Source organism: Simochromis diagramma, unplaced genomic scaffold (assembly GCF_900408965.1).
Source record: "Simochromis diagramma unplaced genomic scaffold, fSimDia1.1 OVJJ01000387.1, whole genome shotgun sequence".
Classification (NCBI taxonomy): Eukaryota; Metazoa; Chordata; class Actinopteri; order Cichliformes; family Cichlidae; genus Simochromis; species Simochromis diagramma.
Genome location: NW_024387152.1, coordinates 8,475,702 through 8,495,970, shown reverse-complemented (window position 1 = coordinate 8,495,970; position 20,269 = coordinate 8,475,702). Strand labels below are relative to the sequence as shown.

At 40.9% G+C, this 20,269-nt stretch overlaps 1 protein-coding gene across 1 annotated transcript in view; it reads left to right on the top strand.

Annotated features, from left to right (window-relative positions):
• The window catches only part of LOC120743943 (helicase ARIP4-like), an 82,343-nt gene that overhangs the window by 17,643 nt on the left and 44,431 nt on the right, over positions 1-20,269 (top strand). Inside the window, exon 2 of the mRNA XM_040047977.1 lies at positions 7,593-7,750. Within this exon, the coding sequence (XP_039903911.1) occupies positions 7,642-7,750 (109 nt within the window). The 5' untranslated portion in view covers positions 7,593-7,641. The remainder of the gene's footprint in view (positions 1-7,592; positions 7,751-20,269) is intronic.

Below are 20,269 nucleotides of genomic sequence, written 5' to 3'. Positions count from 1 at the left end.
CGTTCTCATGATCATTTTGACCCCACGGGATGAGATCTTGCGTGGAGCCCCAGATCGAGGGAGATTATCAGTGGTCTTGTATGTCTTCCATTTTCTGATGATTGCTCCCACAGTTGATTTTTTTCACACCAAGCTGCTTGCCTATTGTAGATTCACTCTTCCCAGTCTGGTGCAGGTCTACAATACTTTTCCTGGTGTCCTTCGAAAGCTCTTTGGTCTTGGCCATGGCGGAGTTTGGAGTCTGACTGTTTGAGGCTGTGGACAGGTGTCTTTTATACAGATGATGAGTTCAAACAGGTGCCATTCATACAGGTAACGAGTGGGGGACAGAAAAGCTTCTTACAGAAGACGTTACAGGTCTGTGAGAGCCAGAGATTTTCCTTGTTTGAGGTGACCAAATACTTATTTTCCACCCTAATTTACGAATAAATTCTTTACAAATCCTACCATGTGAATTCATGGATTTTTTTTTTCACATTCTGTCTCTCACAGTTGAAGTGTACCTCTGGTGCAAATTACTGACCTCTGTCATCATTTTAAGTGGGGGAACTTGCACAATCGGTGGCTGACTAAATACTTTTTTGCCCCACTGTATGTAGCCATACTGAGCCGACCAGGTAGGCACAGGGACCCTGACAATTTGGTCCAGTGGATGGAGCAATGTCAGATGGTGTTCGTCCAGGTTAAGACACGACTAACTTTTCTCTCCCTTTTATTCTGCAGACTGACGCCTTGAACAGAGGGCTGAGGTCCGTTTTGTCCCACCAGAAAAGGGGGACGGGGTTCAATTATTTATATCAGTAGGAAACTCTTTGAGCAGGAGGCCAGGTACAGCACAGTAGAGACAGAGTGCCTGGCCATCCGGTGGGCGGTCGACACTCTTCCTTATTACCTCCTGGTCTGCCCTTTCACCCTCTGTTCGGATCATGCCCTGCTGCTGTGGCTCCATCGCACAAAGGATCCCAACATCCGGATCACCTGGTGATATCAGACTCTCCAGCCTTTTAATTTCTATGTGGTCCATAGGCAAGGGGTGCAGGTGGCTGTAGTGGATTTTCTCTCCCGGCAGGGTAGGCTAGGCCAGATGGCTCCCTGGTCTAAGTCAGGCGATGGGGGTATGTGATAGGGTGTGGTTTGTGGCTCAGCTGCAGGGGAGGAGTGGAGCAGTGGGTTCAGGGTGTGTTGTCAGGGGAGGCTGGCTCATACAGCTGACCCCCATGATCTGATCATGTCTCCCCATTTGAATATGTCACTGGGACCAGATGACAGAACTGTGCGTGGCGTGAAACAGGAGGACAGCTGGAAAGCTGTTGCAAAGACAGTCTGTAATAAAAGCAGTCAACCTACAATGCTATGTGCGTGGGCACTTTATCACAAGAACAAAGAAAAAAAAATGAATACATGCAAAATATAATACTAATTTTTTTTTTTTAAATGAAACACGGCCTAGAGAGTGAGCTCCCTTGTTGGAGTGCTTCTTGTTATTTTTGCAACCTTCAAGATAAGTTATGCTAAATGTCCAAAATATCAAAATGTTTTAAAACAACAAATGTGTTGTAAGGCTTTTAACAATAAGTATGAAAATAACTTCACCCCCCCAAAAAAGTGTAAGATGATAATATCTTTTAATAACAACTGCATTGGTTCCACGTCTTTTTTGTAATCTCATGTCAGTCCAGACCATAGTGTTGTTCGGGGGGGTTGTTTTGTTTTTTAGCAAGAGAAATTTAGGTTACTTCATCCCCTCCCCTGTGGTCATGGGGGTGGTGTTTGTAGGACATTACACAGACTGCTCCCCTCCCCCTGCCTCTCCAGCCAGGACCCTGTCTTTGTTCATCTACACCGTCGCTCTGTATCTTTTATTTGTTTTTTCTGTGCTTTTCATATTTTCCCATTAAGAGCGTCCTCTTCCCATATTCACAGAATTTAGATTACCGCTCGCTCTGTTTGGCCAAAAGTAATGCTGTCCTCCACAAAGCCTTATCGGCTGAATCATACGTCCTTGGAACCCCTCCTTGGCCTGCTGTTTGAGGTTACGTAAGGTAGAATTGTACAGAAAGAGGAACACAAATGGCTTTTCTTTTAAATTTTCAACCCTGCGTATGCAAGTACTTTCAAGAGAATTTCAACCGTCTCTGTGCTTTTAAAAGGTTCACAGCAGCAGCTTTGGTGCAAAGGAAGAACTCTTTCTACAGATACTGAATTTGAAAGACTTTTGCATTCTTCTCTTGCTTTGCAATACTGACGAGGAGGTGAAAAGAAAAAAACATAAAGGGAAAAAACAACGCTGAAAGTTTTGCAAAGAAAAAAGCTCTGCTTAAACTGCGAGTGTTCTATCATCTTTTTGTGCATTCATCTCTTCTTTCAGGTGATACACCAGGCTTTAAATGACGATGCACGCACATGTTTGAGTTGCACTTTAGACACTTAGACACTGTGGTCTGCAGCAGTGTTGCTCCAGCTGCACAGTTTCATAAGATTTGTATAAAATTTTGCTTCTCCAACATTAGTGTAGTCCATTGTGAGTCATATGAATGGGGAAAATTGACCACAGTCTGGCGTGCATTATCCACTAGGGGCAGCAGGGTATTCCTTTAGCAGCTAAAAGAAACAGAAGACTAAAGGCAGTGAATTGCCCTCTCTGACAGCTGGAAGTTGACTCACACATTGGTGTTTCATCTGTGGTGTGTGTTGGGGTCAGATCACTGCCAAGCTTTGTAAGACATGCAAGTTAGCTTTGACAAACAGTTACAAACAGCAGCACGAACACCTGCACAAAATCTAGTGCAAGAGTGCTGCAAAAAAGAAAGAATCCTCCCTTTGTGCTCACCTCAGCTAGGCTTGAGGCTATAATTTGTGGGAAATGATCTCATTTTAATGTGAGCCTGTAATTTTGTAAGTATCCTTCACAGTCCTGAATCAATATTCAGGGTTAGGAAAAAATGGCTGAATGTGAGTTTCACAACGTTATTACAGGCCTGTTGCATAGGATTGCATTATATTTGAACAGGTGCCGTCTTGTCCACCTTCAGAATGTTAAAACGGGTCATCTTAGGTAAGAAAGTTTCTTGCCCAGTACAGCTGGGGCTGCTTAGAGTAGCAGACATATACTGCATGTGTGTTATGTAACAGTTATTTTATAGCCTGAAGGCCTGACATAAACAGAATAGTTTGGCCTCCTTTCCACTGGTATATAAAGTTACATAAAGCTTGATGGCATTGAATCAAGTGTCCCCTTTTTAGGGGGGAGAGGAGCTGGATTCGACTTCTGAGTAATGAAACAAGCTGTACAGTATTTCTGCTGGAGTTCATGTGACCTACTTTTAAATATAAGTAAAGTACTTTAACTTATCTGAGTTTGAATCTACAGCCCGGCTGGGACCAATTTTTGTGGCATTTCTATGTCCCCGTGTTTGTATGGTTTCTGTACGGCTACTTCGACCTTTTCTCCCAGCCCAAAGACATGCATGTTAGTGTAATTAGTGATTATGAATTTGGTGTAGGTGTGAATGGTTGTCTGACTCTCTGTGTAAGCTCTGCAACAGACTGACAACGCACCCAGGGCGTACCCTGCATCTTGCCCTATGACGGCTCTGATAGGCTCCAGTCCCACTGCAAACCTGGAGTGGATGTGGGAGAAGATCAGTGGATGGCTAGATGGATTATTATCACAGCTACTCATTGGTTTTAGTGCCAAAAATGTGGTATATTGCACTGTCACATGAACAGAACACCTACGAGTCTATGAGCAAAGTAATTCTGGTCCTCGTTGTTCACCCAGATTCAATGCAGCTCTTAGAAGAAAGATGGGATGGTGGGAAAAAAGCTAAATTTGACTCTAAATGAAATCAACAGGGCAGTGCTTTCACTTTTACGCTCTGCTACAGTAAATTAAAACATCTTTGCCAACAAATGAAGCATTTATTCACTCGACCTTTAGGGCATCGCTTAGAAGCAAAGTATAAAGTCTTACTCAATTCATTGTACCTGCATGGATTGATGTGAATACATCTTTTGAATTTAAAATGAATACAATTGTGCTCAGAATATAGGATAACTAAAAAATAAATATGCCATTGCAGAATGCTACTAAATCCAAGGCAGCACTATCTGGAAAAAAAAGCTCACAGACTGTTTACCAGTTTAGAAAAACCGGAGGTGGTGACACGTCTTTCGCCCAGTATGTTGAACACTTACCCGAAGCCTTCGTTACTCACCGTGTCTCTGTGGATGTATACCCTGACATGCTGCAGAGGCTCACTTTTATGGAGATCTGAGTAGATGTTGGATAAAATCACATTAGCAAGCATTGCCCTGTGTTCTTGGCCTTCATGCATTAATTATACCGCAGTTTGTGGTGTGTTTTTTTTTTCACATGGTTGAATAAGTTATTTGTGTTGCTTTGCCTTGCAGACACACCTCCACAGCACTCTCTGCATATGATTTCTTCCTGGTTAACATCAGTTGCACTAAATCCAAAGTATTTCCAAACAACAGAGGGTGATCTGCTTGGAGTGACAAGCTCTTTGACTTCTGCTGTGCCAGGCATTTAAATTTAATTGTATATCTGTCTTAATCTAGAGTTACTCACTCTGACTACTCCAGGAAACCTCAGGCTGCACGGTACAGGGAACAGCTGTGATTGGCATATGCAGGCGCTTATTCAGGGAGCATTTTACTTGTTCTGTTGGCAGAGTATGTTGCTTTTTTTTCAATTTATTTTTTTTATATTGCACGATCATGCTCTTTTAATTACGGGAAGCCAAAATTGTGATTGAGATTAGAATTATATGTTCTTTCCAGCTCTGGATTCTTGTGATTCTTGTGAGTTTCTGATCTCAACACTCTGCTTTTAATGATTTTACCTTTTAACACTCAAAGAATCTTTTTTTCTGTACTGAAGACAACATCTTCAGTGTTCGTAATCACTTAAAATTGCTGTCAGAGTGAGGCTTTTGTAAAAGTAATGCTTTTAGCAGTCTCATGACACAGGCTTTTCCACGTCAGAATCCTGTCTTTTTTTGATAGAGTAGATGCACAAACGGTGTGTTCTGCTCCAAGTACTGCATGCTTGTTCTCATTTTAACAGCAGTGTGATCTTCCAGCAGTGGTTAGTTTGGAACAACGGTGTCATCGTGTCTGATGCATACATACTTCTATACAGAAAATTATGCAAAGGAAGCAAATTTTGAAATTACCTGAAAATAAACTCTTGCTCTATTGAAGATGGGTACATTGTCACTTGCTGTGCTAATTACAAAAAGGCATTATGCCCTTTACGCCCTTTATTTAGGGGAAACATTAAGTAGAAAGAGTATATGGTGCTCTGTGTGTGTCTGTGTGAGTGAGAGATTGAATATTGGATGCATTGTCACTAGAAAGTCCGAGTGAGAGGGGGGTCGTGTGGGATGTTTGGCCTCAGGTCAAATCCTATCCTCTACCAACTGTTAATGGTGGTTTCTGTTAACCATAAAGTGGAAATGTGTCTGTAAGTTTCAGCAGGAAAGTGCGTTTTCTGTCTTCATCAGTGGTGCAGCTGTGACTGCCGGTGTGAGTCCTTGAGCTGATTTGAGGAGCTTTCATGGGAAGATGAGCTGTAGATTTCATTTATTTCTTGACTGATCACGAGTGAATGAGATGCAATGAGAGGATGATGATCACTGTGGTTTCCACCGTGCTGCTGTCAAATCAACTGCACTGCAATTTCAGTCTTTCCCATCAGAGATTTAGGGGGAAAAAAATCAGCAAATTATTTCAGAATCAAAGTGAGCTCGCAGGTTCTTTGCTTGCTGGTTTTTAGGCCCAGCAAACCAATCCATGGTGTTTAGCTTTGCTTTATGAAGCTGGTAAATCGACCTGTGGGACCAATAAGTCGGCTTGGCTGGAGCTACCTGTTGTGCAATGTGCTGAGTAAAGTTATGCAAGGTGAGCTGGCAGATGATCAAGAGTGAGCCTTGCTGTGATAATGCTGCGTCTGGACTCGTCTGAGTGGGCGCGCGCATTATTTAAAGCCTTCATCTTCATCCAAGAGAAGAAAAAAGGTCATGGTTTTAGCTTGTGCAGCTAAATGCAGGTTTAGGATCTATTTTTGCTGGTCAGACACTTTTGTGAAGCCTTTTGTTTCATAATATTGCTCAAGATTTCTGCGGTAAGGATCATATCTGTGGCAGTGAAACTTTACATAGGGGTTAAATATTCTTGTTTGTAGCAGAAGTATATTGATATAAAACAAAAAAAGGGGAAAAAAGAGAGCAAAACTTTGCTTTTACTGATCCACGCCGGGTAATGAAAGGCACATCTGCTCTGTGATCCTGTGAGCAGCGTTGGTGTAATTTTTCTCCTGCTGAGAGCTGGACCTTTAAAAGCATCCTAGAAACTCCTACAGAGAGATAAAGAGAGCTCTTTATGTCTCTCTTTGTGGCTTTTTCTCACTGGCTTTGTCTGTCTGCACTGTAGTTCTTTCTTTCATTTGCAGGTCAAGATCCTTATAATGTCTCTCTTAAAAAGCTCACATCCTGTCTTCTTAGAAAATTTAAATCCATGTTCTCATCGCCTGATTTTAAGATAACATTGTATTTTTCCACACCTTCTCTTTCAAGGCTACATGATTATGGCCAAAATGATTATCACGATTATGTAGTTGTTTCATACATTTACATTTTTTTTGTCTGTCTTTCTTTTAACTTAGTGTTCATCCAGACTGCAAACTTGGATGTAACGGCTGTGATTGGCACGTAGTCGAGGATTTAGGGAGCGCTTGATTTGCGTCTGTTTTGCATCCTATCAACGAAGCATGCATTTTCAGTATGGCTCGATCATAAATTAAAATTTGATGAATTGAGCAGCCTTACTCTCTTATCGTTCAGCATTTTTATAGTATTTGAGCCCCTTACCTGCCTTTCCTGGACGTAGCTAAAAGGGTTTAAACAGTGGGGCACTAGTTTTTTATATTTATTTATTTATTGGGCTGACATGAAATAAGCTGTATTTTCTGCAGACATTTTTATTTATTACAACATGATTATTCTAGAAGAATGGAAGATATCTCGAAATCTTCTGATCAGTAGCCAGGAGCTGTTTTTTGCCTGACCAGAGAATAAAAATGACCAAGTTACCTCCCATATTTTGGAAAACTCTGAGATTGTGTGACAGATTTTACCCTTTATATGTGTTTTTAAGCACCAGATGAAAACTGGACTGATACAAAGTCAGGTAGGGCATTTAAAGGATTTAACTACCTGCTGATTACAGAGCTAAATAATCTCTTATCTAATGGTTTATTAGTACTGTGTAATGTGTGTGTGTATGTACATATAAAGGATTGATGACGTTGTGTGTCACTAGGGCACAAAATGCTGTAGGTAGGTTTGAACATTTCAGAAAACATGAAATGACCTGTGTTGTGACGCAGCGAGGAAGGTCGATGATTAAAAACAATCATCCCTTACATCTTCCTTTTCAAACTGTGGTGAGAGGCATAAGGAACAAAGAGCCATCACTTTCTGTTCCTTAAAAACTGTGTTCTGTCAGTTTGTGTGTGTGTGTGTGTGTGTGTGTTTATAGTTGTTTATTGTGTGTTTTCTATATTTCAGGTGTAGATTTGCTGGCCATGCTGAGGTAGCAGCGGCCTTTTAGGTCAGGATGTCTGATGATGAAATCGAGTGGTTCAATGGGAAGGAGAGAGAGATCTGCTACATCAGTGATGCGGACGAAGACAATTATCGAGACGATGAAGATGAGGGTCAGCTGGGTAAGTCACGTTAGTGAATGAAGACCATCTCACCTGCCTGTGTTTTGTTGCATCTTATACAAAGATGCAAGTGAGTCGGGCTCAGGATCAATGGGTTATTTCAATTTGAATAAACCAAAATTATCCTCTGAATTTATAAATGACAAGTACAAAAAGCCGTTTTACCAAAAATGAGTAAAGTGAAAAAAAAAGAAATGTGTGTGGACTGAGGAACTTTGATAAAAGAAAGCATTTTGCTTTTATTCCTTACTGATCAAGAATTAAGAGCACATTACAAACGACTGCAGATTCTTTTTTCTTTTTTTTCTTTTTTTTGACCATCCCAGCCTTGCCATAATGGTCCATTTGATTCACCTTTTATTGTTTATTTTATTTTCACTTGTTGAATACGGGACAGACTTGACTGGGGGAAAGAAGGGGAAAAAGAAAGAGGGAAAGAGAAACAGCTGAGAAGAGGGACGGGGGAGAAGGGCAAAAAACAAAAACCAACAGAATGGGCAGGAAAAAAAAAAAAAAAAGAGAAAAAAAAATGCATATATCGATCACCTGGATCACCTGTTGAGAAAGAAAACAAGCAGAAGAGAACAAGAGTAATAGAATAAACAACATCACAATAATATATGGGAATATGACAGTAAATACTAAATATTAAACATTATTGTGCAGCACATAAGATCAACAGAACACAGTGTGCTTTGAGGTAGGAGCCAAAAAGGGTGTAGTTTGTGGGTGTGATCACCCGTGTGTACACCTGTGAGCATGGCCGCGCTTGTTTTTTTAAAAGGTTCCTTCATGTAATGATCTGCTAGAGGGTGTGGGGGGGCCACAGCCCCGTCCTCCAGGGCATGAAGCAGGTATGGAGGAGATCAAAACTCCAGACATCCAGAGGCCCCCAGAACACAAGAGACCAAGGAAGACTAACAGAGGGGCAGCCGCGCCACTGTCCCAGAAAGAGCTGAGGAGAGTCCCAGATGAGGGCTCACTCAGCAGCCGCGGAGCAGAAGCCAGGGGGAGTTGCAGTGACGCGCCCGTGAGCTCCGCCGGCAGCCAGCTGTGCCTGAGTGACCGAGCCCCAGGCCGAGAGGCCGGGGGCACCCCACCTCCGAAGTGGCCCGAGCGAGCCCCAGGCTCCAGGCCCCGATAAGCGGCCGCCAAGGAGTGAGCCGGTGTGTACCTGGACGCCCATCCCCAGACACAAAGAACCACCAACGCACCGATGTCTGAGGGAGTCCGCCACTGGCAGGGGAAGTGGTGGTGGGGGGAGATAGGCCTCCAAACCTTGGAGGGCCTGAGATGTCCCCAGAGAGGTGGCGTCTGATACCCAACCTGACATATAGACACAGACATACAGGCACACACAGATACAAACATCCATTCCCACCCTCATGCTCTCATATGCACTTACTCCACACTCAACCAACGTGGAGACAGACATAAAGAGACGCTGTACACACGATCACACTCCCCAAGCGTACTCTACGAACCGGGTCTAGGTACCCTTGCCCCTGGAGGGGGGAACTGCACCCAGACCCAGGTGGTGTTACCCTTTTCCCTGCAGTGGGGAGAGGCAGACCGCCCCGACTCCGCAGCAGCAGGGAGGCCCCACACTCCAGACCGCAGTCGGACGGCCAACTCCTCCTCCTAGCCCCCCCCGCTCCAGCAGGCTGCAGAGAATGGGGGTGAGAGAAGACTCCAAACCTCCCTCCACCCGCTCATTGTAGTGTTGATGCATGTGTGTTCTAAGGTGCATTTAAAACCCAGGAGGGCATGGAGCTACCTGCCAGAGAGCAGCAGGTAAGCGCATAGTCCCTCCTGCTAGCCCTCAATGTCTACGTGTATCACGACTGCAGATTCTTCAGTAAATTTCACAGAATTTTTTTTTTCTGGGTAAAATAATTCAGTTTATATTTAATAAAACTAAAAGACTGTTTGTCAAAGCAATAAACCTCAAGTTTTTACAGTTTTCAGTCTGAATGGCCACGCCTGTAATTGTAGGTCCTTTAAGTTTAAAAAGTTGAGTTACCCAAAAAAAGCAACAAAAAACAAGCCCCAGGGCAGTTATTATAAAGCCCTAAAGTAGCTTTAAAGAGTAATCTGTAGCTATAAACATGATTTATTATGTAACATAGGAGCATTGTAACGGAGGAGTCTAGTGGGATTGACTCACTTTTGGAGCCAGGCTCAAGTGGCCTCATCTTTCAGAGCCGTCTGAATCTGCATGATTGTGAAAGTCACCTATAAATATAATGACTTGCAGTTTTTAACAGAATCTAACGACGATGCCGCCTCAAACAGAGTTTGTGGGTGGGCAGAGAAAAGTTTAATTCTCTCTTTTGTTATTCAAGTCTACATCTGCCACAAATGACAGCAGCTACTTTCTCTGCTTTGTCATCTGACTCACATGTAAACAGACACATTTTCGCAGAAGCCACCAAATAACTGAAGTGACCCAGCAGCTTTATTCTCTGTGTGTGACCAGACCGGCTCTCCTCAGCAGCCTCTGCTGTTCTGTCCTCCCTCAGGAAACAAACCAAACTCTCATCTCCACCTCTTCTCTTATTTCTTCTTTTGCCAGTATGTGTTACATAACCTGGTGAATCATCTATTAGCTCTATTAAATGCAGAGGTGTGTGTGTGTGTGTTTTGTGTGTAGGAGGCATGATTTAAACTTTGATTGGATAACTTCAGTGACATCACAAAGGGCAAAGTTAATGTTTTTTCCCTGCAGTATTTACATGTTTTAGGATTTCTACCGAAATCTAAAAACTCATTGTTCACTGATATGACGTCTTAATTTGTTGTTGTAAAAGCAAAGACAAAGAATGGGAGATTAACTGAAGGAATCACAGTGTCCTTGAATTTTAATTCTTCGTTTTCCTTTTTTCTCTAATGTGCTTGTGTGTGTGTGTGTGTGTGTGTGTGTGTGTGTGTGTGTGTGTGTGTGTGTGTGTACGTCTGTCATTAGAGGATGCGCCTGGGCTTGACTTTGATTTTTGTGGGGACTTACCTTTGAGTTTATGGTTAGGACTTGGGTTTAGGTTAAGGATGAGATTAGGGAAGGGATCATGTAAATGTGTGTGGTTGACTCCTTTTGTCTCAGTTTCATTTTTATTTACCACCCAACCATAATGACTGTGTAGTTGAGCATACTCAAAGCTAACCAAGTGCCCACTGTGTGTGTACACAAACACTACACTACAGGTCTCCTTCCTTGTCTTGTGAGTGCCTTTGCTCTTATTTATTTATTTTTTTTGCCTTCTTTGGTTTCTGACCAAAGACGGCAGGTTTTTTTGTTTTGTTTTGTTTTGTTTTTTGCAGCGAACCCGGAGCCTTTTCGAAACGATGACACATTTTAGATATGTGATGCAGTCATGTGACCAATTAAACTAAGATAGCGGAGGGCATTATACAGCACTTGTTTTGTTTGCTCTCAATTTTGACAGCCCTATTAAAGATTAATATCAGTCTGTACATGCTCCAGATAGCTTTTCTTCAAATTCAACTTTGTACTTTTGTGTTACTTGGAGCAACAACTCCACCTCAGTGTTAGTCCATTTAAAAAACTCGGTGCTTTTCCTCAACATTTTGTCGGAAAGTAAATAAACGGCTTTCTTGCGTTTTACGCATGTGCAGTACTGGAACGTAAGCGTTTTCGGCTATTTCAATGTGGACGCACAACTCTGTGAAAACAACTGAAAACAATAGTGTGGACGCAGAGCGTTTTCAGATGAAAACGCCGTTTTCAAATTTATCCGGGCTAGTGTGGACGTAGACTGAGACAGCTGGGATAGCCTCCAGGCTCTGCGACCCTGACAAGAATAAGCAGAAGAGAACTGAATGTGAAATAGATGCAGCGATTTTTTGAAACGTGCAAGTGTCATGTAAATACAGTATATACGGCAAAAACAAAGTTTGTACAATTCTAATGAGCTTGAAGATCAATATTTGTATGACTTACTGCAGCACAGCCTGAACTCTCTTAGGCAGCTTTCTTGTCATTTCTTTCAGGAATAGGTCTCCAGGTTTCTTGAAGGACATTCAAAGCTCTTCTTTGAATGTTTCTGCCTTTTGTTCTGTTCTCTGTCACACACTGTTTCAGTAGTGTTTAGTCCTGGGCTCCGGGGAGCCAATCCAAATTTTCACATTTGGATTCATCATTCCATTAGACCTGTTTTTAAGGACAGGGCTGTCAGTTACTGTTCATCTCTTCATCATATACCATGTTTTTGGCTCTTTAGAAATAACCTTGTTGGTTCAAAAATGCTATTTTGTGCCTGTCATACTGGCCTTTTACCTATATTCAACTAAAGTACACTTTTGTAACAGGCTGCTAGCAACAAGTCCCTAAGGGTACAGGTTAAAACTGGTTTTCAAATTTTTTTGTTGTGTAGACACAACACCGGTTTATCTGATGAGTTCAGTGACTTTTTTATGCTTGAATGATTCATAGGTCAGTCTTAAGTGGCTTTAAAAAAACAAACAAAAAATAAGATTCCTCTGAAAATGGTCATGTACAAGGACTGGACCTAAAATGAGTGAAAAAGCAGCCAGTGTTGAAAGAAAAACATTGAAAGCCTGGAGAAGTGTGGCTCAAGACCACTTCAAAAATAACAAAGTCGAGTTCCTTGGAAGCAAAACATAAATTAATGAAGGGGCGTCTCAAGACTCACTCGTACTGTACAAAATCTTCCGTAACATTTGCTGAATTCTTACATTTTGTCAATTTAGAACAAAAGCTAGCATCTGTTTACAAAAACAAAAAAAACACCCAAAGTGATCATGTCATATTTTTTATGCCTTTTTTGTCATCTTTAAAAGTTTAGAAATGATCTTTCTTGATTTAAGCAGAGTGAGAATTTTGGCACCTCTGTCATATCTGTGTCCTACAAAACTGGACTTTCTTGAACACCCACTTTGCTAACATGAGACTGTTTGGATTGATATTACGTTGGCTGTGAGCACACGGGATGCCTTAAAATAGGCGTTTAAAATTATTCGTTCAATAATAATAATAATAATAATAATAATCAATTGCATTTATATAGCGCTTTTCGGGGCCCTCAAAGCGCTTTACAATTCCACTATTCATTCACTCTCACATTCACACACTGGTGGAGGCAAGCTACAGTTGTAGCCCCAGCTGCCCTGGGACAGACTGACAGAAGCGAAGCTGCCATATCGTGCCATCGGCCCCTCTGGCCATCACCAGTAGGCGGTAGGTGAAGTGTCTTGCCCACGGACACAACGACGGAGACTGTCCGAGCAGGGGCTCATACCGGCAACCTTCCGGTTACAAGACGAACACCCAACTCTTTGAGTCACGATCGCCCTTTTCCTTAGTGTAAGAAGCTTTATGGGAGCCTCATATCCACATACTGGTTAATTCAGGTGGTTAGTTTAGTTTAGCTTAGTACATTACACCTAGTTGTTGCTGTTAACTAAAAAGCAATTTCTCTCGCCAACCAATTTTGTGAATTTTGTTTTTAAAAAACAACCATTTAAATATTTGTTGTGCTTTGTTGCTGTGTATTTATATGCTAAGTGAAAATGAAGCTACCAGTTACACAGTTTATAGCAGTGTATCAGTATTCACATCTTACACTCAAGCAGAAAGTAAATGAGCCTATTAATTTTTCCTTTTTTTGTTCTTTTCCTCCAAAAGCCTGAAGCACCATTCAACGAGATTCTTGCTGTTGCTTAACAACAGCAAGCTTGGGTCAGTTAAACTACACTTAAGTCTCAGCCGCAGCTCTGCTCAGTCTAAATGAGTGAGTAAGTAAGTGTGAGTAAGTAAAGAAGATGTTATATGTAGTTGGCTCTGTTTACAAATGTAACGTTTATTCCGGTGGTCAGTGGGGAAATTCCTTTTTGGCGTGTAGTGGTGAGTACTGTATCTCTGCAGGTCTTCAGCTCTTTTAATAATTCCTTGAATGGCCATATCTGTCCTGTGGAATCAGAGATCTGGGAGTGGGTAGAAACGCATCGTGCTTGAAGTTTGCAGCCTGTGGAGACCTTTTTGGGCTTCTCATCACTGTGAGTCAGTGTTGGATAACCCTGTAATGTGACAGATTGCTTGTTATGTTTGGGCCTGAGCAGCAGCAGAGAACTAAAACACACACACACACACACACACACACACACACACACACACACACACACACACACACACACACACACACACACACACAGAGGCTGTACATGTTGTCCTAATTACATCAGAACTCTGTTAGACTCTGTAATGGCAGCTCTGCAGTAATATGGACTCTGAAAGAGTGTCTGTGTTTGTGAGGCAGAGGGCAATGATGATGGACACTTAATCATCCACCAAAGGAGGTTCAGGTCTTTGCGCGTCCCTGCTTGGTCAGGTTTATAAAACATTTTACCACAACAGTTGTGCAACACTTTGTATAACTGACCCAGCATATCAGCAAAATTGGCAGACGCCGAAGGCGACAGAACTGGCTTTGTGAGGTTACCTTAGGAGGTCCTGATGGGTGAAAACAAGTTTGTTTGGAGTTTGTAAGCTGTAGCTGAATGTACAAGACTTTCTTTTTATACTCTTGAAAGCATGTGCTCAACAGGTCACCATGACTCTCCTTAACATAGGTGACTTGTTTTCGAGTTGGAGTTGTATGTACATGTATGTTGTAGGTTAGGATGGACAATGTTCATGTAGATGAAAATCTTTTGTTACCTTTTAGTGTATTATCTATCTCCTGCCTAAAAAAGTGTCTTCTTTTAGTCGTGCGATATCGGATCGGCACCTCAGATCGGTCCAATCCCGACTCTAACGGATGTGTGGCAGTGAGCGTGTTTGCAGCTGATGTAATCCAGTTCTTTCTTGGTTCGGGCTATCGACCCACAGGAGAACTGTCTGATGGAGAAGACACATTTCCATGTTTATCTTCCCCACTTTGCAAGTCTATTTTGCTCCTGTGACATCGTCACCCCCCCTGCTGCTTCCTGCGTCTGTCCCATAGTTACCATAACAACTGTCACCAGGACGCCGGCCCCCTCATAGTTGTGACAGTTTACTCCTCCAGGTTTGACATCCCCTTTTTTCCTCCTGTTCTTCTTCTTCCTCCCCTGTTTTCTCCTATTCACACTCTTATCTTTATGCTTTTGTCTCTTCTCTTCAACTAATTAGTGTAACTTTGTCCTCCTTATAGCTTTATGTTTTTAATCCTTGCATACACTAATAATTTAATTATTAGTTCTAAAGCATGTAAAAGAAAATCTACTTTCAACCAGCTGCTATAAAGTTTCTCCATTCATGTGACTGGTTCAGCACACACTGAGCAAACACTGAACAAAGAAAGGGATGACAGAGTGGGTGTGAGTTTACTAAACACGTCACAGGACTATTAAACAGAAAATATGTCAATACCGATGTACAGATGGAGTGTAGAATTAATCGGCAAAACTTGTTGTTGTTGTTATTGATCACAGAAATGATTCATTCTTGATATATTTTTAGGTGAAATTCACTGTTGAGCTACTCTGTGCAACTTAGTGAAAAATCTCTGATGTACATGAATTTTTTTTTTTTAACTTTTAATTTGCTTTTTTGACTGCATGAACTGATGAATAATGTGTCTTCTTTCTGGAGAAGTTTGGGTTGTTATGGTGATCACATCACTGGTACCACATAAAACACACATACAGTTGTGATATTACACTTTCAGCGTGGTATTTTTTTAAAAAAGTGTCATTTGGAGTCATCACATGAGTTTAAATGCCCATGAAAATAACTATTTGTGCTTTAATTTAGCAGTTTCTATTCTAGTATGCTTCCCCTATGTAAAAGTGAAGTGAAATTTATTTCGGTCAACAACAACAACAACACAGATTATCATTTTACATAAAAGTACTCAATCATACAGTGGGAAAAGTACACACATAATAATTTAAATATATACCGTAGTTTTCGGGTCATAAGCCGCTACTTTTTTCCCACACTATGAACACTGCGGCTTATACTGACGTGCGGCTAATGCATTTTTTTTTTTTCATGCGGCCAAAAACATTTTGCCTGGTAACAGCAGACCAATAAAATTGGTAAGTAGTATATATACGGTATATATTTTTTACCGGTTGTTAAGAGACATTGTAATGTTGTTTGTGCACTGTTCCGTAAAAAAACCATAAGCAACGTAATTTGTGTGTTACTGATACATACATACATACATACTACGCTGTTCGAGGAAAAGAAGCATTTGCAGTATGTATTTTTGTATGTTACCATAACGTTTATGTTGCCATGTTTATGTTACCTTACGGATTAAATTAAATGTTAAAAATCCCCATGTGTAATATTTCTGTGTAAATATCTCATATTACGAGTGAAACGCATACGGCTTAAAATCCAGTGCGGCCTGTACAAGTACAAAATTGATTTTCTTTCTAAAATTAGAGCATGCGGCTTTTAATCAGGTGCGCTCTGTAGTCCGGGAATTACGGTAATTTATTGTAAAAAAAAAAAAAAAAATTGCTTGAGAGAGAAGGAAAGTCAGTTTTCATAGCATACCAAAGAGAGGCAGATGGGGAGAGAGGCTGTTGTTAATAGGCAGGTATATAACGACATTTCAGTATTTGTTTCGGTGGAAACATGTTTGGTGGAGACAACAAGCAAAAGTCTCTTCAGATTTTCTTTTTTAAAGCTTCAGAACAGCATCTGGGTCAAGATTGGATATTAACACAAATGAATGAACAAGACTGGTTTAAAGCAGTATTGTGTTTGCAGGTTTTTACGTGCTGGATTTGTGATAATTAGACCTTTTCTTCTGGCCACCGTGATAGTTTCACTAGTTACATTTTCAGGTCACTCGAAGGTAGGGCTGCTCGATTATGGCAAAAATGATAATCACGATTATTTTCACTGAAATTGAGATCTCGATTATTTGACGATATTTATTTAACAATAACAATGTATTGAATAATGACTTTAAAGATTGTCAAAACATAATATAAAATAGTGTGCAAATACTGATAACAGTGCAAATGTTTGCAATATAAAAAATAAATGAAAAATGTAAACATCTATGTTTAGTGAACTTTGCAGTGTTGCTCTGTGGTGCAGCTACGACACTGTAGCAAAGTTTACACACTATGTCTACTTGATCCACGTCTGACTCCGCGAACCCATAATGTTTCCACACCACTGAAGTTTTTTTTTACCTCTCTTTTCAACCAACGGTAGTCACTCTCCTCTCCAAATAACTTCTGCTTAGCTTTCCGAGCTTCCCTCGGGTCCTCTTAATTGTTGTGACGCGTGTTCGAAATGCAGAGAGGTGCGCTCGATTTGCCACACGGAGCAGCGCGAGAGTAAAGCACGAGGGAGGTGCTAATAATCGGCTCAGTCATTTTTAACGATCGTTGAAAGCCCAGATCGTAATCGAGATTAAAATTCGATTAATTGAGCAGCCCTACTCGAAGGTTCGTCTCATTTACTTGAGCCCTACCAATTTCTATATTTCTATAGTCGCAGCTCACAGTGTAGTCACACAAAGAAGGGAAGACTGAAAAGTTTGGTCACAGAGATCCTATGATATGGATTTTATGATTTAAAAAAATGAAGTGACAAAAGATGTCACTATCATATCAGTCTATCTATATTCTTATAAAACCCTGTTTATAAGCGTAAGCACGATTTGTATAGCACCAGCATAAAATCTTTTATGTAAAATCCATAAATGTAGTTTTGAAAAGCACTTTTAATCAGTGCAATTCTTTCATTACTACCTTTTGGGTAAAATGCTTAGGCTGTTAAAAACAGGGCTTAATGAAGAAAAAGAAAGCATGCTGACCTAGAAAACTAGGAATATATGCACATGAAAACCCAAGAAAGAGAAGAGGAGAAGGTTAAAAAAAAAAAGTATCTACAGAGGCCATTCTTCAAAAAGTGACATTGAGAAATGGACCTGGGGAGGTGGGACCACTATTCTAAAATAAAATCACCATCTTCAGCAGCATGGCGCTGCAGGGATACCTGTTCTGGGTCAGGGTGTGTGTGTGTGTGTGCGCGCGCACGCACGTCCGCTCATGTGTTTTTTGAGTCTGTGTGTGAACAGATTGCGGTGTGTGCGCTGCATGTTGTTAGCTCTGTTGGCAGTTCTGATGAAGCTGTCATGAGGTTTAGTCACATCTTTCATAAGACTTGCACACACACACCAGAGAGCAGGGGAGTAATAGTCTGTTAATTAGCCTGTTGCTCCCCTGCATGTGTGTAGGCGTTGCTAAGCAGAGCACGCTCCCCGTCGCTGTAGTTCAAACTGAAGAAAAAGAGGTAAACGTGTTTCTTTGCGGCGATTGTTGCAGACACCTGGTGGTTTAATCAGCTACCTGATGCAACACATTGCCTGTTTTTTTTTTTTTTTTGCCCACGCTAGATAAGTTAAGCATCAGGTAGCTTTTTTTGTAAGATGGACTGTGACTGTAGGTTTTCATTTCCAACGTCCGGAGAGAAAGAACAATGGTACAGAGGGGAAAAAACAGCTTACAATACGGGCAGCTTTGGCTAAATCATGAGTCTAACATGCTATACTGGAAATCAGAGAATCATCACAAAGCTCAAATTAAGATTTTTAGCCTTGTTTTATGTTATTTTATGTTATTAAACCAATATCAGCTTGTTAGCTTGCCTGGTCAGCATGATGTTATCATATGTCACATCTGTTGACTCTATTCAAGGTTATACACCTATTTAAATGAATCTAGCTGTCACAAAGCTGATGATACATGCAAAAAAGATCATTACTAACCTGTCTGGTTCTTTGTAACTGCAGTTATTTTTTTAATTGTCACATTCAGGTAGCATCCTATACAGTGGTGTTGAGGCTACTCACCATTACACTATTACAGTACAATTATTCTTTCAAACTGGTGGATCATCCCCTTTTAAAGATGTTAGATGTTCATTTTGCAGCATTAGCAAAGCAATAACAATAAACCACTGGTTACATAAAGTTGCTTGTATATAAATACATGCATTTCCCTCTGTAGTTGAGTAAACTGCAATACAGGGCTTGGATTTTGTTGAAACTAAACCATGATTAAATTATGTTGTAGGATTAAAAGTAAGTAGTTGAAAGAAGCATTTGTCAGCGAGAGAATGAGCACAATATCTGCAGGAGGAGAAAGGGGGGGGGAATGAAATTACATTTCATAACATCAAGTGTGTGTGTGTGTGTGTGTGTGTGTGTGTGTGTGTGTGTGTGTGTGTTTGTGAGACCTGATTAAGGACAGTACAGAATGAAGTGTAGGAGGTGATACAGTAACACCAGCTGGTCTACATACTGACACACCAGACTGCCAGATCCGTGTGTGTGTGTGTGTGTGTGTGTCAAAGAGAGAAACAGACTTTGTGCGTGAGCAGACTTGAGATCAGATAACAGACTGGCTTGATGTCAAACTGATTATAAGTTACAATAGCTCATTAGCAAAACCACCTGCATGTTTGTTTTGAATTACGTGTTAGCTGTGGTCCCCGAGCTGCTATAATCTGAACGCATGTTCAGAAAAACTCATCCCTTTTTAGTCAAGAGTGCAGAATCCAAAGATTGGAGACTGATATCAGGGGTTCATGTATCTTCTAATCAGAGATGGGCAGTAACGCGTTACTGTAATCCGATTACTTTTTTCAAGTAACAAGTAAAGTAAGGGATTACTATTGCAAAAACGGTAATTAGATTACCGTTACTTTCACATAGGAACGCTGCGTTACTGCGTTACTAAAACCGTGATTTTTTTGCGAGAATGTCTCATGACAGTGACGTAAGCGAGTGCGACGTTCGTGACAACAGCTGTCTGCAGATCAACAATGGATAATATATCGAGTGCAGGAGAGAGTATGAGCGTGCAGCGTTTAAAGCGTGGAAGTACTGACCTTACTTTAAGTTTGATTCCATAAAAAGTGACAAAAACATTAGTGTCCGTTGTGCGTGGGAAGAAAACTTCTTTTTACAGCGAAAAAAAACCCTAAACTTCCAAGCAAGCACCGAGTGCGCTACGACGTAATGGGAAACTCACAGAGAAACTCACAGAGAAACTCGCGGATTCTTCCACTGACCGCTGCGGCACACCTGCACCAGGGTAAACCTCCGCCTACCGTAGTCCTGCTTTACAGGTGAAAATAGAGCAAAAGGACCGCTGAGTCTTTGACTTTATTTATTTTCTGCTGTGTTTTACTTGCATCTATTTGAAAGAGTGAGTGTAAACACACAAAAAAACAATTATTTTATGTGCTGGAATGTGCAGAAAATGGGTTTAAATATTAAACAAATTTCTTCCAGTCAGAGAATGTTGCATATAATTAAATTTTTGCTTGATGCATAAAGTTAAAAGATTAAAACTAATAAAACAAGTTTTAAAAAGGGACTTTTCCATTTGATTACATTTTGTATGATGGATTACGTAGAAAAAGTAGAATTGGGCTGAAAGATCTATCACTTTATCACCTATTCAGGTTGTAAATCGTGTTTTTAAAAAGTAACTAAGTAACTAAGTAATTAATTACTTTTG